We start from the raw sequence: 26,798 nt of genomic DNA, 5'->3' as shown, positions 1-26,798 counted from the left end.
GGTCCATTCGCCCGCACATGGCTACTCCATTCGTGTTGCGCTATTACGCTGCTCACTCAGCGTATACTTTGTCTACGCTGACCAATCAGCGCATTTATGCACTCTTGGGGGCGTAGCCCAGCGCCTACGAGCGATTCTATGCTTTACGGCATCAGCTGTTGCATACCTGCAGCACGCTGCATCATTAATCACGATACTGACTTGCGCGCTCACAGCTACTTTTTTCCACAGTGATACCGCATTGGTTTTCTGTGTTTGTTTGTGGTTGCTTTATTGTTACCAATAAAGGCGATATTTGCCCCATTTTCCATCTGCTTCTGTGTCATATCTGACATGGTAGCAGAATCATTCGGTTTTCCTTCCCGGAATCTCTGATCTCCCAGTGAAGGCATCATTTCTGGTCGAACTACGCTGATTGCCTATAAGTAGGCCAGCCAACCCGCGACCTTCATCTGTCTCCTGCATCATACAGGTTTCATTGGAAACCTGCAGCGCGACGGAATACTCATACGGGTCAGGTTCATAAGTGGACCTCCCGCAGCTTTGGCTCCCCGCGCAAAAACTGCGTTGGGTACGTTCCAGCTGACCAAATAAGCGCCCTACCGGGTTGCGTTGATACGGGTCAGGCTCATAAGTGGGCCTCCCGCAGCTTTGGCTCCCGGCGCAAAAACTGCGTTCGGTACGGTCCTGTCACATCTAACGCCCTATCGGGTGCGCTGCGGCCCTCACGGAAGAAGAGGGTGAAGGGGATCGACGGAGCAGCAGTTTGGACGAGGAAAAACTCGGTAAGACCAGACTGTGACGCGTAGGTTTTCGTAGAACTTTCGAAAATTTCGAGGTTTCCGCGTAGAACCGCACTTCAAAATTCTATAACTTTTGAACCTTTCATCCGATTTGCGTAAATCTAGCATTTTCGGATTCCTTGAGAAATTCTGCACTAGAAAAGTGTAACAGAACTCTCGAGAAAATTTTACCTAATTTTTGGTGAATTATCGGCGAAAAACAACCGCCATTTTGTCCAGCCGGAATTTTCGCGAAAAGTCGCGTGACGTCAGAGTGGTAACTTTCCATAAAATTTCGACCAATCAGAACACGTGGGAAACTTCCCGTGTTATAACAGTCGTAGTGACTCATATTATTTTTGCAATTTTGCTCACGGCACGCTACTCGTGACGTAGAGCTTTTTGCAAGACCATTTCGTACGTGACGTCACACTGGTCAGTAACGTAACATAGGGCCATAGGAAGCTAACGCTAAACCTGAGCTCTAGCGTACCTGACCAGCACCGACAGCGATCCAACCCAACGTTCCGGTCCGGACCAAGACCAAAGAAACCTTCTAAGTCCCAATACCATGGGCCAAACTGAAAGCGCCTTGGCCAAGGTGATGCCATACACCAGCCATGAGCAACTCCAACGGAGATTGCTCAGTCCTATGGACAGGCGCCAGCAAAATGATTACGCCAAGCCTCGCGGGAAGAACTACGCCACGCGAACCAACGGGACCCTACGGGTTCCGTAGCGCCAAAATACAACCAGTTCTGACCCGGACGAGCCAAACTCGGCCGGCTCTACGAGTTCGGTCGAGGCCCGAGCCAGGCGGGACAACCAAATCCTGCCGGCTGACCTGGATACCAGCGACGAAAGTCTGGACGCCACCCGGGACGACACATTCCTGGAGGCATCCGACGGGTTGTCCGAGGCCAACCAGCTTCAGGACAGCCAACCTGGCGCCGATAAACCGGCCCAGGCCAACAGTGTCCCTCGGGACTTGGCACAACAACCGGCCATACCTGGCTCGGGCCAAGTCCAACTTGAGGCGCCAACGGCGGCCACAAGTGAGGACAAGACACGCACCGATGGACCAGGGCCAAACAACTTGGCCCGGTCCAACCTTGACGTCCAGGGTCTGATAACAAGTCCAACCCTATCGGGCTCGGACCAGATCCAACCTGAGGCACCAACGGTGGCCAAAGGTGGACGCAAGGCAAAGGGCCAAGCCAAAAAGGCTGGTCCAAAGGCACATGAAAAGGGCCAACAGCCCGTGAGTCAGTCGCCAATCATGTTTGAAGACGATGGCTCAACTTATACAACGCCATCACCGACCAAGGACGTCATCGGCGCGCCTGGCCAGTCCAAACCGGACCAAGAGCCAATTGTGGACCTGGCCCAACTTAACAGGGCCACAGCCAGGATGGACCTTAACCAGTCCTCCTGGGACACAAGCCGCGCCAACGTCAGCCCGCCAAAGCTGATCCAGGCAACCCGGCCCGAGGAGATCGACGAAGTCGACCAACTCCGGACCACAGTAAGGGACCTGACCAAACAGCTGGCGGACATAGCAGAGGCAGCCCTGTCATCCGAACGTTGGATGCAGGACGAGATCTGCAAGCACACAGACCTCGCGTCCAAATCGGACGCAGAGGCTAAACGTGTCTCGGCCATACTGGCCCAGACCCAACTTGAGCTAACTCAGCTCAAGTTGTCACCATGTCCCAACGCCGAGCGAGACCAGCTCAAGAGGACAATCCACAGCCTAGAAATGGCAGTGGCGGGACTTGAAGCTTTGCTCACCTCTACGAGGACTGAGCTGGCCAAAGCCAAGGACGACTTGACTGCGGCCCGGACCACAATCGATGAAACCGATTCAGAGGCGGACCGCCTCTCGAATGAAAATGAGCGTCTCACCGACGACTTGGCCAACCTGCAGGACGAAATCAATCGCCTGCGCAACGGCTATAATCTTCTTTATGAGAGCCACCAAAATCTCATGAAGACGATTCAACAAGGAGGACTGTTGAGCCAAACGGTTCAACAGAAGGAGGCACAGAACGTGCAACTCCAGCAACAGATTGTTGCCCTCCAGAGCCAGCTCAAGACCGAATCAACCATTCGGGTCCAACTTGAGCAAAACAGCGCCATTGGACACCAAAACTTTGTCCAACTGGAGCAGGCCTTCAACCAAGCCAAACAGGTGATCCAGGGCCAACATGACCGGATCATCACATTGGAGGCCAATAATGCCGGCCTGGTCAAAGACTACCAGGCGGCCACCCAACGAATAACCGAACTTAACGAGGACCTGGAAAGGCTAAGCACGGAGAACGCCTGCTTAGATGCGGAAAAATCACACCTCGCAGACATAAACTCCGAGTTGTCCGCAGAACCACCGTCCTACCATACCTTTCCGGACTCGGATACACAGCGTCGACAAGAAAAAGTCGACGAGGCTTTGCGGCAGGGCCAACGCTTCTACCGCGAGCCAGTGTATCACCAGCAGAACTACCATGTTAATATGGCTGTGGAAGGACCATCGGTTGGACATCCCCCAACAGGGCCAACCATACCGACACCTCCCAGCCCGGTGAACCAGGGATCATCCACGGCGACAGTAACGCTGCCGCCACCACCAATCCCGGTCACCACAACAGCCACTATCGGTCCAACGACGATAGTGACACCCGCAACGCAGACTCATCCGTCTACGTCAAGCGGGCCAGGCTTTGACCCAAGCCAGGCAATACCCAGCCACAGCTACTTTGGGTCAAGGCCACCGTATCCGTCCTTGTATCCGTCCATATTCCCGAACATGGACTTCAGTTTTAGTCCACATCCGGCAACAAGCCAGGCTCACACCAGCGGCATGGATCCAAACCGGACCAACCCGCTGAGCCCAATGTTCGGACCACCGGCCACACAAGGACAGATGGGAGGCCAAAGTGGTACACCAACGGTGCAACAACCACTAGTAGGCCAACTAAGCCTATTTGGCCCTCCTATCTCGGCGGCAGCCCAAACGGGCCAAGCTCAGCCGCAGATGGGCCAGAATGTGCCCATGGGCCAAAGCGTGCCCCAACCACTAGGCGGACCGCCAACAGCGGTCACGCCACCAGGACCGGCAGCCCAACCAGGCCAGGGCCACAATGCGCCCATGTTGGTCCAACTCCCCAATGGAGCATATGGATGGATGGCGTCCAACGGGGCCATCCAGCTTATACCGGGACAGCCAATGTTGGCTCAACCCCAGCAGGTGCCGCAGATACCACTGCAGCTAACACCTGCCCCGTCGCCACCGGCCAGTCCTTCTCTCTCAACCAGAGAGCAAATCAAGAAGATGGCCCAAGAGATGGGAAAAGCAAATGCGAGAGCTCAAGTCCGCACCGTGTTGCCAAAATTTGACGGCAACAAAACAATGGTGAAAGGATGGCTTGCACAGGTCCGACGGATCTGTAAGCAGTCGTCCGATCTGAACAAACCAGATCTGGACTTCATGAGCCGAATTTACATGGCCCTATCGGACCCTGTAAAGGAATGGTACACTGGCCAAGCCAATCGTGAAGACGAAGACGGCTGGACAGTGGAAGAGTGGCTCCAGAAATTCGCCACTCGCTACGGCGATGACAATCAGCAGGCCACTGCCATGGGGGAAATTACGCACCGGTATTATCAGCACGGGTCTGAAACCCCAGAGCAGTATTATGACGCCATGCTGACTCTCCAGACGCGCGCTGGCCTAGACGACACGATGACCCTTCACTTTCTGAGGGAAAACGTGAAAGAGCCAGAACTGCGCCGCGCTCTGGATATCCGGATACCAAAGTCACCGGCAGATTTCCGGGACTATGTCCGGCAATACACTATGGGGAAGCCGGAGTACGAAGGGAAGGCGGGCCGCGGATACCCAATCATCCGATCGGCCATACAAACGCCACCAGCCCAAGTCGTACCACAACAACCGGCACTATATCCCCCACAAGCGACGCAAGCCCAAATCGAGGCAACATACGCCGCCATCGCAGCCTTGAACTTAGCCTCCCCACAACGTGGGCCCACACCGCCCAACGGCGGTAGTGGCGGCTATGGCCAGGCCCAAAACCAGCGCAACTTTGGCTACAGTCAGGGCAACAGTAGCGGAGGGCCAAAGGGCGAATTCTCCAAGGGCCAAAACGCCAGCTTTAGCGGAAGCCAAGGCGGCAATAGCCCTGGGGGACAGAACCGAAGCCCAGGAGGCAACGGAGGCCAGAGTGGCCAACGCCAAACTCTGAGCCCCGAAGAGGCCCGCAGACAAGAGGACATGTACATCGACCGAGTCGAGCGCATGTTCGAACGATGGGCCAAAGAGGGAATCATCACTTGCAGCCACTGCCTGTGGGGAAACCACACAACCGACGGCTGTGGCTATGCAAACAGGCCTCACTCCGAAAATCCAAACCGAAAGTGGTACTTGGATTGGCGGAGCCGTTACACAAAGGGCTACCCTACCGGGTCAGCAAACCCTAACCGCTTCGGCTTAGTGCCACCCAAACAACCCAGACCACAACGTGGCAATGGGGGGAATGGCAGCCGAAGGCAATCCACCGGCTCAGGAAATGGGTCCGGTGGCGGCAACCGGCAGAATGGTCCAAAGCAGGGATACCAAACGCCGGCCAATGAAAGGCCAGCGCTACCACCCATACCGGACCAGCTGGTGAAGCCAAATGGCAGCGGAGGCGGCCCCAACCGGGCCAGCCCAACCGCGGGAAACGCTTAAGTTCGGGGAGTATCGGCAACTCACCTGACCTGAGACCGGAACCTAAACCGCCGGACATAACCCCTGTACAGTTACTAACCCACATGGATCCCAAATCGATGGCTCAACAGCCTACCGGCGGATCCAGGTTTAGCGCCAAACCAGCGACTAAGCCACCTGGCTCTAAAAGTGATGCCAGACCGACAGTCGCACTGCAGGCGACCAAGTCGATTTTCGGAGCCCCAATCAACCCTAAGGCCAACCGACTACGTGGCAAAGCGAGACGTCGCACCACGAATATGACGTACCCTAAATCGGCGTCAGACACATCCTCCGACAGCGCAACGGAAGGATGGTCCGTACAAGATACGGACAGTGAGGTCGGATCCCTAAAAGAGTGGACAGCCGAACCTCTTGAGGCGTCAAGTCCCCGCACCTGCTGGCCCCAGACCGGTGGACGACCCCTCGGCACCACACCAACGGTGCGAACCATCAACAGCTCACGGACCTTCCTGAACACCAAAAATATGTTTTCGACCTTACGGGTAGCGGAAACATCACCGCAGGAAGAGTCTGTCCAACAGGAGTTAGCAGCACCCAAGTATGCTCCTGACGATCCAGGACCAGTGTCGCTAATCCCCATTGTACCGGTAATGCGGGAAGTGACAGTTGGTCTCGACGAAAACCGCAAACCAAAGACCGTAAGAGCATGGACACACAAAGTCCAGATTGGACCAGTCCAACACGCTCGCTATGCTGGACACTGGAGCGGAGACATCCCTCATCAGCGAGCAGTTTTGCACCGCCAATGGCATTAAAACGGAGCCATTAGGACGGAACACCAAAATCCTTGGTGTTGGCGGACAAACCGCCTTTGTGGTCTCCCACTGCTGCACCGTACCGGTGACACTGCAGGGATACAAGAGCCACCACACGTTCTTCGTCCAACCGACGTTAACGGACGTGCACGTATTACTTGGCTGTGACTATCTCCACTCCAAGTTTACTTTCATCCTCAAGCCAAACGAAGAAATCGTTTGGGACGGGGTAAAGTCAATCCCGATACCAGAGGCACCGGGACCCGATGATGAAGTGAGAGTTAATCGGCTTGATCACCCGACGAGTTCTCCTTCTACATGCTGGGAATGCCTGGATACCATTGAAAGCCTCATATGGGAGCTGCGCGTCCATAACGCAATCGAGCGTTACATGACCCAATTCCGTGCAGGCATACTCAAGCCAAATCACGGGATAGTAAAGACTATCCCGATACCAGAGGCACCGGGCCAACGGCCGGTGCCTGACAGAGAGATTAAGGAGAAACTGGTCCAGCGATACAAAACTTGGTTTACGGGGGTCAGAAACTTCCTCGAATACCGCGCTGGCCGGATCCTTGCCCTAGAAGAGGGCTGGCTTGAAGAAAAAGGCGCACCACTAACGTGGCCGCAGATTGCCGAACAATACGGACCATTCGCCCAAGAACTGGACGACTTGGTCCAAGAAGGAGCTTTATGGGAGGACGAACGTCTAGCCCTAGTGTGGGAATACAGAGAGTACCACATGGAAGCTCCGAAAGCACTCCAACAGATGTGCACGGATCTCTTCGATGACATAATAACACTTTGAAGAAAAGTGGCCCAACATCCTGGCTTAACCGTCAGCATATGGCCAAAGTATGACCTGAGCCTGACCAACGTCAGGACCATACCGGAACCATTGCCAGAAGCAGCACCGCATATAGCGACAAAAGTGCGCTTCAATGATGGCCCACACCCAGAACAGGGAGACCATCGAAAGGACACCAGCCAGAATGAGCAGGACCCTTCATCGGAGGAAGTCCAACTGACTTGTCCTCTATGTGGAGACGGCGTTGAAGCAGTAATACGGGCCATACAGACCCGTTCGGCTCAACGTTGGGCAGGAGGCCGACCAGCCTCGCCACTCCCTAACGGGAGCCGTCCAACCACTTTGGCGGAACCGGACGAACCTGAGAAACAGGAAATCGCAACCGGGACGCCAGAGATCCAAAAAGTGGATCTTATGACCACACCGGCACCAACGGTGACCGGCAGGCCGCCAACCTCTAACGAGGACAATGGCGAGCCAAAACCTGAGCAGGACGACAAACCCAAGTCTACCGATTCGGACGTCCAAAGCTCAAGTGACTCACCGGACACGGACTCCGATAACCAATCATCGGAGGAATCAAGTGACGACGAAGAGGACACAGAAATTCTCCAACTCCGAGCCAAGGCAACGGTAATCCGCAAACTGCGGACCGAACGTCCAACGGACTGCCTTAAGGAGGAGAGAGAAGTGGTCTTCGTCCACCTGCGGTACACTTTACCAGCCTACTCAACTTGCTGGATTAAGGTCCGGTCCTATCGGACTATGGACCCGGGACGGCCAATCCACTTTAAATCGCTGAGACGACCACACCGCTTGATCTTACCGATCGAAGCGGAGGACCAAACTCGAAATAGCGAACATGCGTGGATCCAGGTCCAAAACAAGTCCCGACGCGACCAAATCCTCCGCAAAGGTGCAAAGATTGTACTATAGCGACATTTATGAGCCAGACATCAAGGAGGATGGCGTAGATTGGTCAATTCCCAATGCCGACGCCTTACCATGGCCAAAAGTGGCAGGGAATAATCCAAATCGGTACCGCACCATTAATGACCATGCTATGGTCCGGGCAACTGTAAAAGTGGAACTCCCACCGGAGTCCATTACCCCGGTCCAAGTTAGCATTGACTACCCTGTCGACCCAAGACAGAAACTTATGTACCTCGGAAGCCAAGACACCAAACGGAGTCTGGCCATGCTCGACGGACCAGTCCAGCATGATGGCACTAGTTTCACCATACTGGTGTCAAACTACTCCAAAGAGCCCCATATACTCCGGAAAGGAGTCAACATGGGCCAAGTGGAGCCATACGAGGAAATCTCGGACGAAGATTACGCCAAGATCAACTCCCTCCAAACCGCAGAGGAAGATCCAGAAGTGGAGCGTGAAATCCGCGCCCACATCGCCAACGCACATTTTGGCGACCACCTGACCGAGGAGCAGACCGCTCTACTCCGTCAGGACTTATGGGAACTCAGGGCCATATTCCCGACGTCCAAAAAGCCTTACGGCGACGTCAAAGGAGTGACCCACGTCATAGAAGTTGGCGACGCTGCACCGATCAAAATGAACCCAACCCGAACGAGTTGGAAGGGACGAGAGTTCATTAATAAGCACGTCCAGGAAATGTTGGACCAAGGCGTGATTGAACCGTCCATGGCAGCGTGGAGTTTTCCAGTGGTCCTCGCTTCGAAGAAAAACAACGACGGGACCATGGGCACCAGGTTCTGCATAAACTATATAAAGCTGAACACGGTGACCAAGAAGAACAATTACCCATTGCCCAATCCAGACGAACTTCTGGATCAATGTGCAGGAAACGCCTACTACGGCAAGGTAGACTGTCAGTCCGGATTCTGGCAAATCCCTATGGACCCAGCGTCCATGGACTACACTACCTTCGTGACTCCAGAAGGGATGTTCCGGTTCAAACGAATGCCGTTTGGCGTCTGCAATGGGCCAGCCACATTCCAAATGACTATAGACAGGATTATGGCGCCGGCCCGCAAACAAGGCGGCGTCTTCGCATACATCGACGACGTGATATTCTTCGGCAAAACATTCGAGGAATTTAGGAAAGCGTTCAGAAACACGCTCCTCTGCCTCAGAGATGCCGGGTTCACGATAAAACCGTCGAAATGCGAATTTGGAATGGAAAAACTCCAATTCCTCGGACACATCCTCAGCAAGGACGGTGTCCATACTGACCCCGAGAAGGTAGCGGCCATCGCCGAGAAACTACCGCCCAAGACCGAGCGCCAACTTCGCTCGTTCCTTGGACTCGCTAATTACTACCGGACGTTCATCCAGGGCTACGCCCAGAAGACTTCCAAGATGTATGAACTCCTGCGGAAGGAAAGCTCGGTCAAGAACGACTGGACTGACGCCCACACCGCCGAGTTCAACGAAATCAAAAAGGCCTTAACGGAAGCCCCAATATTGGCCAAATTCGATGCGACCAAGCAGACCACCATCGAATGTGATGCAAGTGGCGCTGGCATCGGAGCCATACTCAGCCAGGACTCGAGGCCAATTGCCTACGCAAGCCGTGTCCTACATGGAGCTGAAAAGAACTACGGCGTGACCGAATGGGAATGCTTAGCCGTAGTATGGGCCGTCCAAAAGTTTAAGCATTACATTGACCACGGACCTTTCACAGTAAGGACGGACCATAGAGCCCTAACCAACCTGCTCAGATGCGAGTCTAACCGGCCCGGCATCAACCCTCGTCTTACTCGATGGGCCCTCGCCTTACAGGGACGGGACATCACCATTGAGTACAAACCAGGCACATTCTGTGACAATGCTGACGCTTTGTCCAGATGGCCACTCGAACGGGACGATGACAAAGGCCCACACGAAGAGTGGGACCAAGTCCCTAACTTCGAGGATTATAAAGACGAGATCCCAGCACGCATCATAAAGGTGCGCAGGCTGCAAGTAACCGACGAGGACCCCGCAAACGAATGGGACAAGCCTCTCCTTCCTGATTGTAACGCAATCAGTGATTGGAACGATTTTAGCACGGCGGACATACGGGTAATCAATGTACCGGCGCCCACACCGGGAGAGCCAGAGCCCGAAGTTCCACCGTGTCCAGAAAAAGTCATGGACCGCACCGCGCAAGAACTGCGACGGATGCAACATCGCGACCCAACTCTGGCCAAGAAAATCCACGAGTTGGAACATCAAAGCGAAATGGATCAGAGGTCCAAATTACCTGAACATTACCAGATGGACAAAGGTGTGCTCTACCGACTCACCGAAATCAATGCGAAACTCGAAAGGAGATTCGTTGTCCCTCTGTTCATGCGGAAAAATATTATCCAGTCCCTCCATGATGGAAAAACAGGGAACCATTTTGGATACCGCAAGACGAATGAATCAGCCAAACTCAGGTACTACTGGGACCGTATGAGCTGCGACATACACGACTACATCGACCGATGTCAGACGTGTATCTTCGGCAAAGTGCCGCGGCGAGCTACCTACGGTATGCTGCAGCCGACCGAAGCTGTAGCGCCTTGGTACCGCGTCTTCGCCGACTTCAAAGGACCTCTACCGGTAACCCAGACAAAGAAATACCGGTACATCGCTGTGGTGGTCGACCAAATGACGAAGTTCACCATAGCCCGGCCGACCAAGATAAACTCGGCCAAAGAATTTGAGAAGTTCTTTGTCGAAGAAGTTGTACTAAAGTACGGCATGCCACATACAATGCACTCCGACCGGGGCACGCATTTTACGGCGAAATCCTTCGCCAAAGTGGCGAAAATCTTCGGCATTGAGCAGACCTTCGGATCCGCTTATCACCCAGAGGGCCAAGGCCAAGTCGAACGCCAGATGCAAACGATCTGGGACGGAATTCGAAATTTTCGCGGCGCCGGCGACGAACATCGTTGGCACCGGGCCCTGCCTTACGTGATCTCCGGCATGAACCGTGCCGTTCACGCAACCACTGGATTCTCGCCATATCACATGCTATATGGACGAGAAATGACCATACCACAAGACGTCCTCGCTGGGACCAACGTCCCAGAAACATTTACGACTAACGAACGTTACGTCAAGAGGATGCAACAGCGCCTGAACCGGGCGCATGAAATTGCGAAAACGCGGATCGAAGAAGGATTCCTCAGGTACGCGGCCATCTACAACAAAAAGAAGTCGCAGGCCGAGTTCAAAAAGCGGGACTTGGTCACCCTGAAGAACATGGTAGACGACCCGACCAATCCAAACAAGTTCGAAGGCGTCTACATCGTCATCGGCATACCCAAGCCGAACACTTACTGGATCCGAGAGCGAGACACCGGTGTGGAACACACTGTATGTGTCGATCGCTTGAAGCCATACCTTAACCCGGAAGGTCCGAGTCGCAGAATAACTCGCTCAACTAAAAAGAAGGGCGGCGACGCGGAACCTCAACCCACGGAGTCGGAAAGGTGCAACAACAAGGCAGAGCCGGGACAAAACGCAGAGCTCCCACACACCCAGAATAAATTGGAGGAGCTGCTGAAGAAGCAGAAGCCTGGAAAGGGCCCGTCCAAGAAACTTGTGGCGGGGCAGCAAAAGACTTTGCAAATCTCAGGCTACGGCCCACTTGACCCGAAGACATCAGACCCAGCGCCACCAGTAAAGCGTGGCCCAGGCCGACCTCGAAAGGCCAAACCGGATTTCGAGACACCGGCCCTTCAAAAGCTCCAAAACCAGCCATTAACCGTCATTGACCCAACTTTGGCCCCGGCGGAACCAGAAAAAGGGACATCCGTCACGGATAAGCCAGTGGCGACCAAAGAGCCAAAAGTGGTCACGGCGCCCAAAGAGAAGCCCAAAAGACCAAAAACGCCTAAAAAGCCTAAGGCAACCCTTACGGCCCAGCAAGTCCTTGAAGAGGACGTAGTCGCTGATGATGAGGCAGATAAAGACTTACTCACCCGTATAACCACGGGACGGGAAAAATCTGAAAAAGTCTCAAAGGGCAAAAAGCAGAAGTCCAATACGGTCCTACCGGACGTATCGGATAAGTCCAGTACAGTCCCACCGGACGTACTGGACAAGGCGGTTGATAAGGCTGGACAGAATGACATAAAATAATATCTGACATGGTACACTTAGAATTAGTCTAACTAACCTTAAAATCCCACGATCGTATCTGTGAGCTGCTACCGAAATTAACTAACCTAAAATTAACTATCCTAACTCTAAATGACCAGTAGCTTAAAAGTAGCTTAACCTGGTCCGATAACGGATATGGTAGCTTAGAAGTAGCTAGCCGTACTTCGAACTAACAAAGTAGGTAGGAGTCTAACACCGCGTGATTCGTCTCATGACAGCGCCCCATTCAACGATGGAAGGACGCCGACGTACTGATCGCTCAGATGACTCCGACCGAAGTAACCGCACACATCCATATTCACGACCGGAATCCCGGTCGGGCGGATCTTCCACTCGGTCGTCTAACCGGCCTCCGAGTGTACAGGTACCTAACATTAGGGCCATTCTAACCGCCGAGCAGTTGGCTACTATGTCAGTCGGCCCCAGTTTTCGGGCCGACACACCGCTACCGCGGGCACAGCCTCTGCCACCTCGAGCCATTCCGCCACAACTTTGGCCGCCAGGTACATTCTCTGACGATACCGGACTCCTGGTGAACGCAGCAGTAGCTGGCAGCCAGCCAAGCTCTACATCGGGCCAAACGGTCCGACGTTACCCTCAGGGCCCAACCGGCCCACCTCAACCAATCCTGTATGGTGGCCTACCGACCACTTCGGCAAATCAGCCGGTTTTTACAACTGCGGCAGTCGGGCCAACGGTCATGACTACGCCGGTCCATACTGGACCGCGGCCACAGTTTACTCCGCCGCCATACTACAATCCACATTATGGATATCCACCGTATCCTGCGCCTGGACCTTCAAACCAGCCGCAGTCAGATCCAAACCAATGGCGATACCCACCACCGTGGATGTATCCGCCAGGACCTTATGGATATCCACCGCCTTACGGCGGATATGGAGCATACGGTCAACCGCCGTACAGCCCACCTTCAGCGGCACACCCTGACCCTACGGGCCAGGTGCCGTCTGACTCGTCCATCGAACCTCCACGAGCGGGACCGGAAGCGTATGCAACTCCAGCGCCGCCGGAAACCCAGCCAAGCATATCACGGCCCGACGGGTTACGTGATTACCCATTACGGGTATTCGTGGACGGACGATTAACAGTTTATAACCGGCCAGAAGAGGTTCCACCAGTATTGGCGGCCCAACTTGGCCTAGCCGAACCGGAACCAGTGGCAGGGCCAGCACTGAACCCAGTGTTGGCCGGGCGCAACCAGACTGTCCCACCGACAGAACCTGTGTCGTCGCCAATGCCAGACGAAGATGAAGATGAAGGGGACGTCCAGGTGGATCTAACCACCCCACCAATGAGGATAGAATCCCCCACCGAACTTTTGGCCGACGGCCGGACTCCACTTTACCAACTTCAGGACAACCTGAAGGATGTAGAGAATGCCATCCAAGAACTGGAGGCCATGATCCGAGAATTGGATAGGCGCAGCCCTCACTACCGTGAGTTGGTCCAGCGCATCCTCCTCGATCAAGAAGAGTTCCGGCGCCTCGCACACGAACTCAGCGAGGAAATTGCGACCCGCCAGGCTCAGCACGAGATATTTCCTTTGCATGACCAAACCGGTCAGGCATTGCTGGCGGCATCTCGCAGGCTGAGGGATCAGCTGGTACAGCACCGGACGGACAGACAGCTAAGGACAGAAGGATCCGCAGCACCAACACGTCCGCCACCAGCACCATCAGCATTGCCCCCACTGAACCCAACAGTCGTAGTTACCACTACGACAGGGGAATCTTCCGCGCCACCAGTGGCCCAGCCTACGTCTACCGACGAGGCAATGTTAACGGCCACTGGATTGGAACCGCGAGAACCAGCATCATCTCCGTACGACCTAAGGGCTTATCCAGACATACCGCCTCTGGAACGCGAACTTCACGCGGCGGAACTCCTAGAGGAGGAAATCCGCAAAGCCATCACCAGTCTGAAAGGCGTGGACATCGCCATTATGCGGAGAAAAGTCGCGCTAGACTTGGAATTCCAGCGCGTCCTGGAATACATAACCAGGATTCGAAGGGCCATGCTGCGGTTCATGGACAAGCCACTTAACACGGCCAACGACGCACCAGCGTTGCGCGATTTCCGTAACCGGCAATATCAGCTTGGCCTGATCGATGAAGCACTTAGGCGCGTGTTGCCTAAACCCCGACCGGGGCAGCCAACACGTGTCGGACAAACTGGACTTCTCACGCCGACACTTTCCTCAACACGCCAACCGGCGGAAGAATTGAGGATGCGGTTTTTGAGAATCATGCGGATCCCGGCTGAACGATTTGCAGCCGGACCAGCACTTAGTCGACCAGCCAGCGCGTCGGACACAGAAACCGACAGCGACATCGACTGGTTCGACATGCCAGATCCAATCCTACTACCAGGATTAACAGCTCCGCCTGATCATATGGTCGCGCCAGAACGACAGGTCCACCCTAGACCAGGTTCACTGGCGCCGCCACCAGAAATAGCGGAACGCCTGGAACTGATTATGAGGGCCAACGTCACGCAAGGCAGACCTGCTTATGCGGACGACTTCCCTGTCTTAAACCTACTGGTTAACAAAAATCAACCGGCCCTCCGTACCATACGTCAACAATGGAACGAAGAACAAGCAGCAGCGGACCAACGGTTACGCGATGCTGACACCGGACCCATTAGGATGACGATCCCTCAGGCAATGAGGAATAGAAACCTCATTAGAGATGCCGAGGACATCGAGCGTCGCCTAACTAACCGGATCCAAGATCTCAGCCCATTCGACCCAGAAGCGGTCAGGCTGACAGAACAGCAACAGAGCCTTACCCAACGGTTGGCTCTGCTCAGGGATCTTACTCCGAACAGTACGATGCCTACCGGCCAATCGTTAACTGTTTTGGACCACACAACAAGATGGATCCGTGAGTTCATCGAAGATTACTGGAAGGTCCAACGACCTGGCCCGTCAACGACGGCACGCCCCAGTGACTTCGATCCAGTAAACGAATGGCGACCATCACCAGTGTCTGCGCCAGCACCTTTGGCCCTGACATATGAACCGGCCGCCTTATCATCAGTTGGACAGCCAATTCCAGCTGAGTTGGCCCAGGCCCTAACGGTGCCTGGTCCAACATCAAGCCAACCCGTGGACACTGCTGGACCTGCCATAGCGGACAGCAGCATAGAAGTTCCACCGCAGGACGTCGAAATGGACGTGAACCTGCCTGATAAAACCTTCGAGCTTACGCCGGAGAAGCCGGTCGAAACGGAGTCGACACCAGTCCAACCGGCTGGTGAACCGACAAGCCCAATGGCTGTTGATGCGCCAACGGCGTCATCACCGCCCACGCCGAAACCAGTTGAAGGCGACATATCAGGTGGCACCCTCGTTGTCCGACCAACGGACAGGAAATCGACAGGAGGAAGGCCAGAACCAGCCACTCCTGCCACAACAAGTGGTCCACAGTCGCCCAGGTTCAAAAAGAAGAAGAGGACTCCTCCAGAAGCCGAAGAGCCTCCTTCGCAGCGGTCACTCCCACCTTGGAGAGGACCACGCGAGAACCCGGAACTTAACCGTCCAACTAGGCCCACTCTACCAGCGTGGAGTGGCCCGGCAAAGGACTTAGACGTTCCCGGCCCTACCAGGCCCGGCCCGTCCATACTTAAACCAAAGAAGGCGGAACCACCGACTTTGACGCTTCGTGGCCTACCGGCCAAGAAGAAGAAGTCGCCGCCGAAGAACTTTCCTGGCAAGGGACATGTGCTCTCCCCACCGGAAGCACCAGCGATTCCGTCAGGAACAACTCAGCCATTGCGGGACGAACCTCCAACGAGGCATCGCATCCGATTGACTCAAACGGTGTCATGGGATGACCCGCATAACCTGACTGTGGGCGAGATCATAGAAGTTGATCTTCGCCTGAACCTAACTGAGGAGGACATACGCCAGCGACTACGCGCCGGCGATCCCACATCAACGGACCGCGAGATTGACCGCATCAACCGAGGTTGTCAATTGATGGTCCAAGAACGGACAATCCTCATCAGGAGATTGATGGCCATGCGAAGCAGGTGCCAGGCCCTTCGCCAACGCAAGTTGCCTAGCGAATTAATTGAGCACGCCATCTATATACGAGGCTTGCATATTAACCCAAGGGCATGGACAGTAGAACCGCGCCCGCGACCAGGCCAGCCAGTGGAAGACGAACTTCCACCAGAAGAGGCAGAAAGTGAGGACGAACGTCCTCAACTGCCAGCGGCCTTCTGGGGCGTCTCGTCCAGCGAGGAGTCGGAGAACGAAGAAGACTTGGACGAACAGGTCCAAAGGGCGTTATATGAGACCAGTCAGGTCCGGCCACCTTCAACGAAGGAATCGCCACGCCGAAGTCGATCTCCATCAAAAAGGACTTCTCCTGGACGCGCCACATCAACCCCGGCGCGAATGCCTAGCATGCCGGCCATCGAACCGGCGCCTGCCAGGTTCACACCGAGCCGGCCAGGCAAATCCCCGACCAAAGAGAGGATGGACACCACACCTCCTCAGCAGCCAACCATGACTATTACTGTGGAACGAATCGCAGCACCTACGGTGTCTGCAGGTTCATCACTTGAGCCAGTAACGGTCACGGTCAGAACTCCTGCACCAGTGGTCACAGAATCGGCCAGAATGACGGTGCAGATAATTCCGGCTGTTTCGGACCAAGAAGCGGAAGCCGACACGGCCCTGACGCCCATGAGTGCTCTCACTCCTACCGAGCAGAGACACTTATACATCCACTCAGACCAAAATGAGCGACGGCGATACCGGTTCCTGCTCACAAAGAGACAGGAGGCGAAGGAGCAGAATAACATGGAAGAATATGACATGTTATCCGAGATGCTCGCGCCATTAATTTACCGGATGGTAAAAGATTACCGGACCCGTCGCAACCAAAGGGCCTTTCCCCCACCGGAGCAAGACCCAATGATGACTGAAGCCCTGCTGTCAAGTGCCAAACTGATTGTGGTACCGCCAAAGACGCAGCTAGCAGCAGCTTCAGAGCCAATGGATACTTCTCCGCCCGGACCTGTGGCCGCAGAGCCACAGCCAAAACCAGTCCAACCGGAGGAGTCACCGAAAGCCACTTCGTCGGCACAAGAATCGGCAGGCCAAAGCCAGTCCGGAACAGGGCCAACGGCCGCTGCTCCGACAATATTGACGAACATGCCCGCCAGTGTCGACGACATACCTTTTGGCCGTCCAGTAACTTTCCCCATAACCGGGACACTGGATAATTTGGCACTTGGCATGGGTGTGATCCACTCAGCTAACTCCCAACGGAGTAAGCAGCCAAGGAAGGCCAAAAACCCAGAGAGGGCCAGACCGGCCTCTCGTCCAGCTTCTCCTCAACCGAGGGCCAAACAGGCCACTCGTCCAAACTGCCCTCAACCGAGTGGAAGTCAGGCGGCCACACCTCGGCCAACACCTAACCCAGAGGCCGAAAGGAACCGCCAAAAGAAACAAGCGGCCAAGGACAAGAAAAGTCAAGAGGCCAAGATCGCCCAGCTCGAAAAGCAGCTGTCAGGCGATGAAGACGTTCAAGTCCTATCGGACAGTCCAGATAAACCAGCAGAGCCCACATTAAATCGCTCACGGCGGGACGAGGAGTATGAACCACGCTTCGTGACAGAACCACCCTCAGAAGAAGTCATGCTTCCCTCGCCCTGGGACGATGAGGCCGAGCTACCGGACCCTGGACCGGAGGCCACACACATAGAGGTCCCAGCGGATCACTATGTGCGATTAACCGTGGCAGCCGCCAGGGCTATGAGGCGCGCAACAGGACGAGACATGTACCAATGCCTCGTCTGCGTCCTCCGGTCTCGTATGAAATATAAGGAAGAATACCAAGGCCTACCGCCGGCGGACCGTGTACTAACGGCACCCTTTATGCGGCGGATGGTATCTCGGATTCTGGACATGGGACTTCTGGTTCGCACACACCGTGATTGGACCAGCATGATGGAACTACATGTGGCCCATCGGCCAGCAGGACTTTCCCGTAGCAGGGACTTTCCTTTCCATCAGATATGCAGGACCATCGCTTACCTGCACAACCCAAGAGGGTCTAACCTGACCGATATCGCCAGGACACTCAATGCCCTCTATTACCAGGGAGAAGAGAACCTGGATAAACTCATTACCAGACTGGCCGATGAGCTAATTGCGCTGGTCAGGGAAGGAACCCTGGAAACGACCAACGCACATAGGGCGGAGCCAATTCGCTCCACTATCCCGGGATTCATCCCACAGAAGACCCAACGGTCTCTGTACGTGTCGCATGACGTCGACACAAGATGGGACCCGGACCGGAAAAAAGCGGTTGGACCGCCAAAGGACAAGTTGACCGGCAGAGCCAAGGAGGCTTACTTAATCTCCCAAGAGGCCAAACTGCCAGGTCCAAAGAACTTGCCGGTCGAAAAGCCTCCTCGACCATCCGTCACAGAAGGGAGAAGGCTGCACGGCAAGAAGTTGAAGAAGAGATGCGCGCGGCCGGAATCCGACCCGTGCCAAGGGACACTGTGTCACTGCCTAACGCAGCTGGCCAGTCCAGACCTCCTTCACCGACTCCATCAGCCACATCAACTAAGAGTCGAAAGACTACGGCCACAAAGGCCACGGCTGCAAAGAGGAGCGGGAGGAAGGGCCCGCTACCACCGGGCCGAGATGTGTCGGACTCTGAGGACTCCGAACCGGAGGACTCGGAGGAGGAACAAGAAGAAGAGCCGGACCGGGACCAAACTATGGAATCCCAAAAGTCCGACTCGGATGACAATGATGACGATGATGACGATGACCAGAGCCCTGGTAAACTGACCATTAACGTCCCATCGGACCACGACATAGAAATCCCACCTGGTGATGAGAATCAGCCACCTAACGGTGACCAGGACATGGAGGACCAGGGCGGCGCAGACGGCGCCAGTCAGGACCAAAGTGGCGCAGAAGGCGCCGATCGGGAAAGTCAGGCCAGCGTAGAAGACGCTGAGCCAAGTGGAAGCGGTGCACAGCCCGAACGGGACAGAGTGCGAGACTCCACCTCACCAGAATCGAACGACGGTGAGATTCAATGGATTTTACCCGACCCATGCCCGGCCAAACCGCGCATTGATTATGTGCCGCCACCGAGAACCACGGTGGCGAGGAAATGGCCCGGCGGAGATCCATCAAAGAAGCCGAAGATCTCCAATACGGACGAGATGTGGGCATACATTAAGGCAGCCTTAAAGGCGTTGTCCCAAACGGGTACAACCCTTGCTACAGGAGGCTTGGCCTTCCAACTTATCCAGAAATGGAATGGCCCACCAATCACCAAGTCCAAGGTGATGAAATACATTCGAATGGCCTATGAAAAAGGAGCCATCCTTCGAACCCATCTGCCCAACATGCAGATGTTCTACACGTTCCCACCGGAAAGACGTGACGAAGCACCTCAAGGCTACTGGGAATGGCGAAATGCCATCTTGGCGGTACTGACCACCACGCAACATTCCTTGGGCCTAACAAGAGGCGAAATGGCCAATCAACTCCTTGGACGATACGACGTACAACTTTCGACGTACGACCCTCAGCTGAGTGACGGGAATGAATATCCCCCTAGTCGCCCCAACGGGTTGTACTACCTCAGCGAGGACGTGCGATACATCGTCAAAAAGATGCTGCGCGAAGGCTGGCTCGAGCAAACTGTCGACGAGCCAGAAGCCCAGCAGCGGTATCGGATGAAGAATAATCCACCGGATCGCTATGGCCCTCGTCCCACCGAACCCGCCTCCTTGGCCTCAACCAAGTCCAAGAAGAAGCGGCGCACTTACCATCAGTGACCTAGGCGTAGAATTCGCATAGGGTCTAGGGGGTGAACCCGATATAATTCACCGGGCAAGAAAAGCCTAGTTAACAAATCACACGTAAAATCATAGGGACGTAAAATATAGGGCGTAATTATCATAGGGACCCGTCATAGAAAGTGGACTTAACCTTATCCTGCAAGTTTCATTTCTGTTACCACAGAGAATGGGACTTACACCATAGCAGAAGTACGAACCGCGATGTTCGGACTGCAGGCGCAACAGCGGAGATCACTCAAACCGCCGGGACAACGCCCCACGGGAATTGTTCCCTTGCGCATATCACCTGCGGCCGGGCTTCCGCGACGAGAATGATAGAGCCTACTGCTTCTACTTGGAAGTGGTGAGAGGCAACATTGATGCATACTGCCACATGACCAGCCGCGATGGAAGCCACCTGTTTCCCCTACTGACGGACCACGAGCAGATAGAGATCTACGATCTCTACATGCAACGCAGTGGTGCCCGACAACCTGGCTGGAGCAGTACCGGAACCCAGATTCCTCCACTCAGCCAATCGGCTCGAGAACGGAAAGAGGAACGAGACCGGGAACGTCGAGCCCGTAACACGGGTTCTGACCAGTCTTCAGGACGCGGCCCAACGGCCGCCCCGAAAACATATGGACATCAGCAACGGCCATCGTCAGGCTCTTAATCCTACGGATATGAGATGTCTACACCGACGACATACAACCAGATCCTGGAAAACATCAACAAAGCTATGGTTGACCAGGTGGCCAAACAGCTGATGGAAGGTGGACTGTTGGATGCCTTGAAAGGCCAATATCAGCCAGCGCGTACAGAGCAACGCACGCCACTGGCACCGCTACCGCGGAACCCAGATGACTTACGTCATCAGATCCACAGCCGCAACCAGGACCAAACTGGCCGCCGTAGCCAGCCCGAGCAGCGCCAAACGCGCACATCACCCGGGAAACGGAGCGAGGCAGAGTCCAGTCTGGTTGTCGCTCAGTCCACCAAGCGACCAGAACGAAGTGTCAGCTCGGTGGCCCACAACATTAGCATTCAGATACCAATGGAGACTGAGTCCGCACCGCCGTCATCGGACCCACCGGCCCGACAAGACGCAAGCGTCAGTGCCACGGACTTCGACCCATATAAACATGCTGAGGACCAGGGCATCAATATCCGGTCACGTCCCCATCGGGAGGTGACGGATTACATTATGGGCGCTATTCCATACCCTAGGGATAGATGGGCCCAAGTTGACGCCATGGTCCAGAACCTGCAAACTTTCGTCGTCCGGTCCGGACTTGAGATGGAAATGCAGAAAAAGGAGTGGCCCCGTGCTTTTAGCATGGCGGAACATATCGACAACCGCGAGGGCTACCCAATGGTCCGTGATAATGCTCTATCGAGCATCACGGACGTGAACTTACTCGGACAGCCCGTTACCAGACCGGACTGGAACGACTTGTGCCAACTGCACATAAAGGACGACCAACTCGACGTCGTCAAATACCTGGCCCAGTTCGTCCTACCGGACGCGAACGCCAGTTTTATAATCGCAGCATCAAGAGCCGCCATGGAAATCCCATGCAGGCCGGCCGACCACAAGGATGTCCCGGGAACGTACGCTTATTCGTACAACGGCACGATGTTACGCATCTTCGCCGCTAGACTCGGACACCTACGGTGCCACTGGGAACTTGAAGTTGCCTATCGGCAGGGGACGATCATTCCTCGGTTACTGACCCAGGTGGCCCTCCTTGGAAACCAAATCCACGAAATCGAAGCGGGAGTCAAAATCCAAAGCGCCCTGAATGTTTTCAGGAGCCGCGCCAAAGACTACCGTTATCGCCATCCAACGGACTTCGACGACGGTGCGGAAGCATTCGTTAACCGAACGGCAGCGCGGAAACTTCCAACGAAGTTTCGCACTCAACGATCCTCAACAGGATCGTCCGCACACGTCCAGACCCAGGCCGAACAGTCTGGCCCAGAAGTCCAGCCGACCAGCACCTCCAGCCAACATCAACATAACCTGACTGAACAGGAATTGGCGGACATGGAGGAAAGCGTCGTTGACCCACTCAACCCAGGGTTGGGCGACGGCGACCAAGCCGGACAAGGAGGGCAGGAATAGGCCAACGGCCATTCCTGCATGTCGGCCCTAAAATTGAACCGGCACCGGCTGAACCGAACTTGAACACCATGGTGGGTACAATCCAACGGTTGTGACCCTCGCCCAACAAACGTGGCTTACAGCCATGTATCGTCTACCTCACCGGACCTTAATCCCTGGATCTTAACCGGATTCCCCGGATAGGCTCTGGCTTAGCGGCTGGGACCATGAATTTGGCTCGGCCATCTCAGACCATCCGACGGAGTCCATCGGACCGAACTTGGCACAAGGCCTGGTTCACCGGCATGGAAAGGATCCAGCGCCCAGAAGGCAGCGACGGCCCGCATAGAAGTTGCGACAAGCCGTGGATCGATCCTGGCCCGCATAGAAGTTGCGACAAGCCAAGGATCAGCCTGGCCCGCATAGAAGTTGCGACAAGCCAAGGCCAAGTCCTGGCCCATAGAAGTTGGACCAGGCCCGCTGTGTGTCCAACGGACCATATGCGGCTCACGAGTTTAGTTGCCATACCAGGCAACTGGGACAAGTGAGTTTGGGAGCCACATAGATGTTGTGGTACACCCACTTTGCATGCCACGTCCAACATCCTCACCACGGACCGCCCAGAGGCCCATCCAAAAGATGCACCGCCCCGAGGCCAAATGAGGATGCTTCTAGTCAGCAGACCGACTCCTTTGTGGAAAACGCCTACCGGCGCCCACAACTTAATTTTTTGGAGTTTGGCCCGGCTAACCTGATGTTTTCGTCAGGAGCCACTTAATTTTGTTATGGCCACGGTCTCAGGGAAAATTGCCTATCTGACTCATCGGACATGGTAGCTAACTCATGGCCCCCGGCCAATGAGACGGACCAGACTCAACGAGTCTGCAACTTTGGCCCGCCATACACTTTGGACCGTCGAAAAAACGACTAAGTCCTTTTGGCCCGCCATACACCTTGGACCGTCGAAAAAGCGACCAAGTCCATTTGGCCCGCCATCCATTTTGGACCGTCGAAAAAGACTAAGTCTTTTGGCCCGTCCAACGACGTGGCCCACCAAAAATCGACTAAGTCTTTTGGCCCGTCCAACGACGTGGCCCACCGAAAAATCGACTAAGTTTTTTGGCCCGTCCAACGACGTGGCTCATCAAAAAAACGACTAAGTCCACATCGGAGAGCCAAAACCTGTTATACAGGACCCCCACGTCCCACACCAGCCGGAGGCGAGCCACATCACAATGGAACCCCGTATCCCGGCCCAGAGCATGTCAGAGACCGAGTTTGGACCGCCCCAACGGGTTTGGTCCATCACACCACCTCGGTCCTGGGACTTAGAAAATTTTTCCATTATGGCCCTCCTGGACTTAGAAGATTTTTGGCCCGAGGTGCACGACCAAACCGGCATGAAGGGCCAAACCCGACCAAAATGGACCACCTTAACGGGACTGGTCCAAAGCACCAACTTTGGCCACGGGAAAGGAATCCGACAGGACTCCCACTCCCGCCACACCAGGGACAACCCTAACGGGTCAGGTCCAACAGAGGCATGTCTGACCAAAGCATGGCCATCCTAACGGAATTCGTCCAAGCATACTATTTTGGTCACAGGAGCACCTCTCCTGTCCAGAGGCATTACTCTGGCCCTATATGGACAGCCCAACCGGGCTTGGTCCACCATACTTAAACCAGGAAGGGGACAACCTGTCCTTGCGAATGCAATAGTGCCTTCCATATACCGCACCACGGGTCTGGAGCAACCGACCCTAACGGGTTTAGAGACAAAGTGGCATCCGGCCCTACCGGGTATCGGATCCTGGCACCCTACCGGGTTGGCCAGGGGCAGAGTCGGAAGGTGCTCGCAGGAGCTCCCACTCCCGCCCAGAGGCATGTCAGAGACCGCACACTCGAGGCGGTAGACACCTCTTGTGGCTTTGCTCTGTCGCCCGCCCGCACATGGCTACTCCATTCGTGCCGCGCTATTACGCTGCTCACTCAGCGTATACTTTGTCTACGCTGACCAATCAGCGCATTTCTGCACTCTTGGGGGCGTAGCCCAGCGCCTACGAGCGATTCCATGCTTTACGGCATCAGCTGTTGCATACCTGCAGCACGCTGCATCATTATCACGATTCTCACGAGCTCGCTGGCAGCTACTTTCCACAGCTTACGCCGCATTGGCTTTTCTGTGTTTGTTTGTGGTTGCTTTATTGTTACCAATAAAGGCGATATTTGCCCCATTTTCCATCTGCTTCTGTGTCATATCTGACACCGCCCACCGTGGACTGATTTTTTCGTGCATCATTCTGTTACTACTGAGTAGCTAATGGAGCGATGCACGAAAAAAGTTTTCTTTGCATATACAATACTTGCCGTGCTCCTCCTGTGCCGGTACTAGCTTCTGCCTCCACGCGCTAGGCTCTATAGCGCAAGTCGAGCACGGCTGCCAGCAGCGCGTGACCTTTCGCCTATTGTGCCGTTGCGCCGCACCGGAAGCTCCAAGGACGCCGGGAACAACAGTTTGATATCGTATTCTTCACACACAGCAGGTATCCAGGTGGGCGCTTTCTTCCAGCCTCGAGCATGCGACGCCATGCGTCGCCCATTGCGGTGTACATGCAAGCTGTACGTAATACGATTATTATACAGCCGGCGTAATTATAAGCTGCTTACGCGCTCTAACAATGCCAGTATTATTCCTGGATTAAATAACACGCACAATACCGAGATCGTAGTCAGAAATTGCGATCACCTGTCGGCAGGGTGCTGCAGGAAGTCCCGCATTTCCTCACTGTGAACTTGATTTTCGCTTTGCACATCAAGCATCCTTAATTCGCTCCGTAATTTTATTAGGAATTTTCCAAACGTTCTTTTATTATTATCCACCGTGTGTTTCATTTTTAAGTCTGCTTTTTTTAGATGCCTATATATTTAATAACTGATTAAGCAAGCAATATATGCCATTTCCGGTACATTCGCTTATACAATTCATAAGCGCATTTTTCCGCTTAATGCCGCGATGAACAACAGCTCGCGGATCCTGGTGAATGTCACCGACGGCGCCTCGTCCGTCTTCGCCGAGTATCAGACCGCCTTCGTCGCCTTCATGGCGGTGACCTTGGTCATCTGCGTAGCCGGCAGCCTGCTCTTCCTGCTCCCGATGGCGGTGGTGCTGCGACAGCGCCGGCTCTTCCGCAGCTCGCGCCTCCTCATCGCCAACCAATCTTTCATGGAATTCCAGCTGCTGGTCGTCCACCTCCCGCTGGCCGTCCTCGGCACGTACCTGGCCGAGACACGCAACAGCGCCCTCTTCTACAACGACCGTTTCTGCACCGTCCAGTTATTTATCAACCTCTCCACGGTGGTGGCTAGTTTATGGGGCCTGTTCATCCTGGCGGTGAACCGCTACATCGCCGTGACCTTTATCAACCCGGAGCGCTACCGCCGCTGGACGTCCAGCGGCGTCCAGCTGCTCCAGATCGCCTTCGTCTGGATCGTCGGTTTCAGCTGCCATTTGTACTTCTTGGCCGTGCCCCTCGGAGGCGCCGCCACCGCCGGCCGCTTCCCCTTCAAGGGGTGTATCGTGCGCAGCGGGACGGCGCTGCTGTTGAAGCAGATCTTTGGACACTACCTCCCGGTGGGGCTCACGGCGCTGACGTACCTGCTCTTGATGATGCGCTTCCTGTGGGCGCGCCACCAGCGCCGCGTTCATCCCGACACCGCCGGCGTGAAGGAACGCGAGGGCCGCGCCTTCCAGCGGCGCGTGCTGCTGTGGAAGATCTTTCTATTGGCCGCCGCGGTGCACTGCGTGACCTTTCTGCTGCAGCCGGTAGCTGTTTTTCTCTTCCCGTATTCCAGCCGGCATCCTATCGTCTCGCTGTGGACGCGGATCGTCTTCAACCTCGGTCAACTGTCCACGCCGGTTGGTATAAATATCAGCCGTGACCTTTGCCAATATTTAGTTAATTCCCGCGTTAATTGCAGATTATGCTGATAGCGTTAAGTAAAGATTGTCGGGCGGGGATCGCGGAGGTGTGTCAATGCAGCGCTAATATCCGGCGGAAGCGGCGGGAGACGGCCTTCTCCATGCGATCCACGGAGCGGTCCCGCGGGAATACGCTGACCAAGAACACCGATTCCTGGCCCACAGCACGGCGCAGCGTCACACGCCATTAACGCAGCCACCTTCCCGCAAAAGCGCCTCACACCTTAATGGCGCTGGCGGAGACATTTTCTACCTATCAAATTGTTGCCCGTTTCTGACTTACGCTGCTAGTGCCGCTTAGAATCACCGACATGGTTAACGATCCACAATAATTGCGCACTGCCACCCTGACCGGCTCTAGTACTAGACGTCATTCAGCGCCGGTTTAGATCGGCAACAGTTTGTCAAATCGAACCGGTATTAAACACGATATACGTGATCGATTCACAATAATTAGCATAGTTATAGCATAATCCCAGCCTAGCTAGCGCTCTTCTTCGGAGATCCCTTGGAAATTTGCAGTATCGGATCGGCCTTGTCGTACGTTTCAAACGTACGTATAATTACATGGGTTTCCGCTGCGATCATACTGCAGTATGATTATGATGGCA

The 26,798-nt window shown here is 54.9% G+C and overlaps 1 protein-coding gene across 1 annotated transcript; it reads left to right on the top strand.

Moving 5' to 3' along the window:
* Window positions 1-653: 653 nt before the first annotated feature.
* On the top strand, window positions 654-26,798 carry LOC129592385 (uncharacterized). The gene is made up of 3 exons (XM_055488404.1): window positions 654-785; window positions 25,122-26,124; window positions 26,187-26,798. Exons 2-3 carry the CDS (start codon window positions 25,222-25,224, stop codon window positions 26,376-26,378), a joined length of 1,095 nt encoding a protein of 364 aa, XP_055344379.1. The 5' UTR covers window positions 654-785; window positions 25,122-25,221; the 3' UTR covers window positions 26,379-26,798.

Source organism: Paramacrobiotus metropolitanus, unplaced genomic scaffold (genome assembly GCF_019649055.1).
Source record: "Paramacrobiotus metropolitanus isolate TYO unplaced genomic scaffold, Prichtersi_v1.0 Parri_scaffold0000052, whole genome shotgun sequence".
In the NCBI taxonomy this organism is placed as follows: Eukaryota; Metazoa; Tardigrada; class Eutardigrada; order Parachela; family Macrobiotidae; genus Paramacrobiotus; species Paramacrobiotus metropolitanus.
Note: the sequence above shows the minus strand (reverse complement) of the source record. Positions and strands in the feature narration are given on the sequence as shown.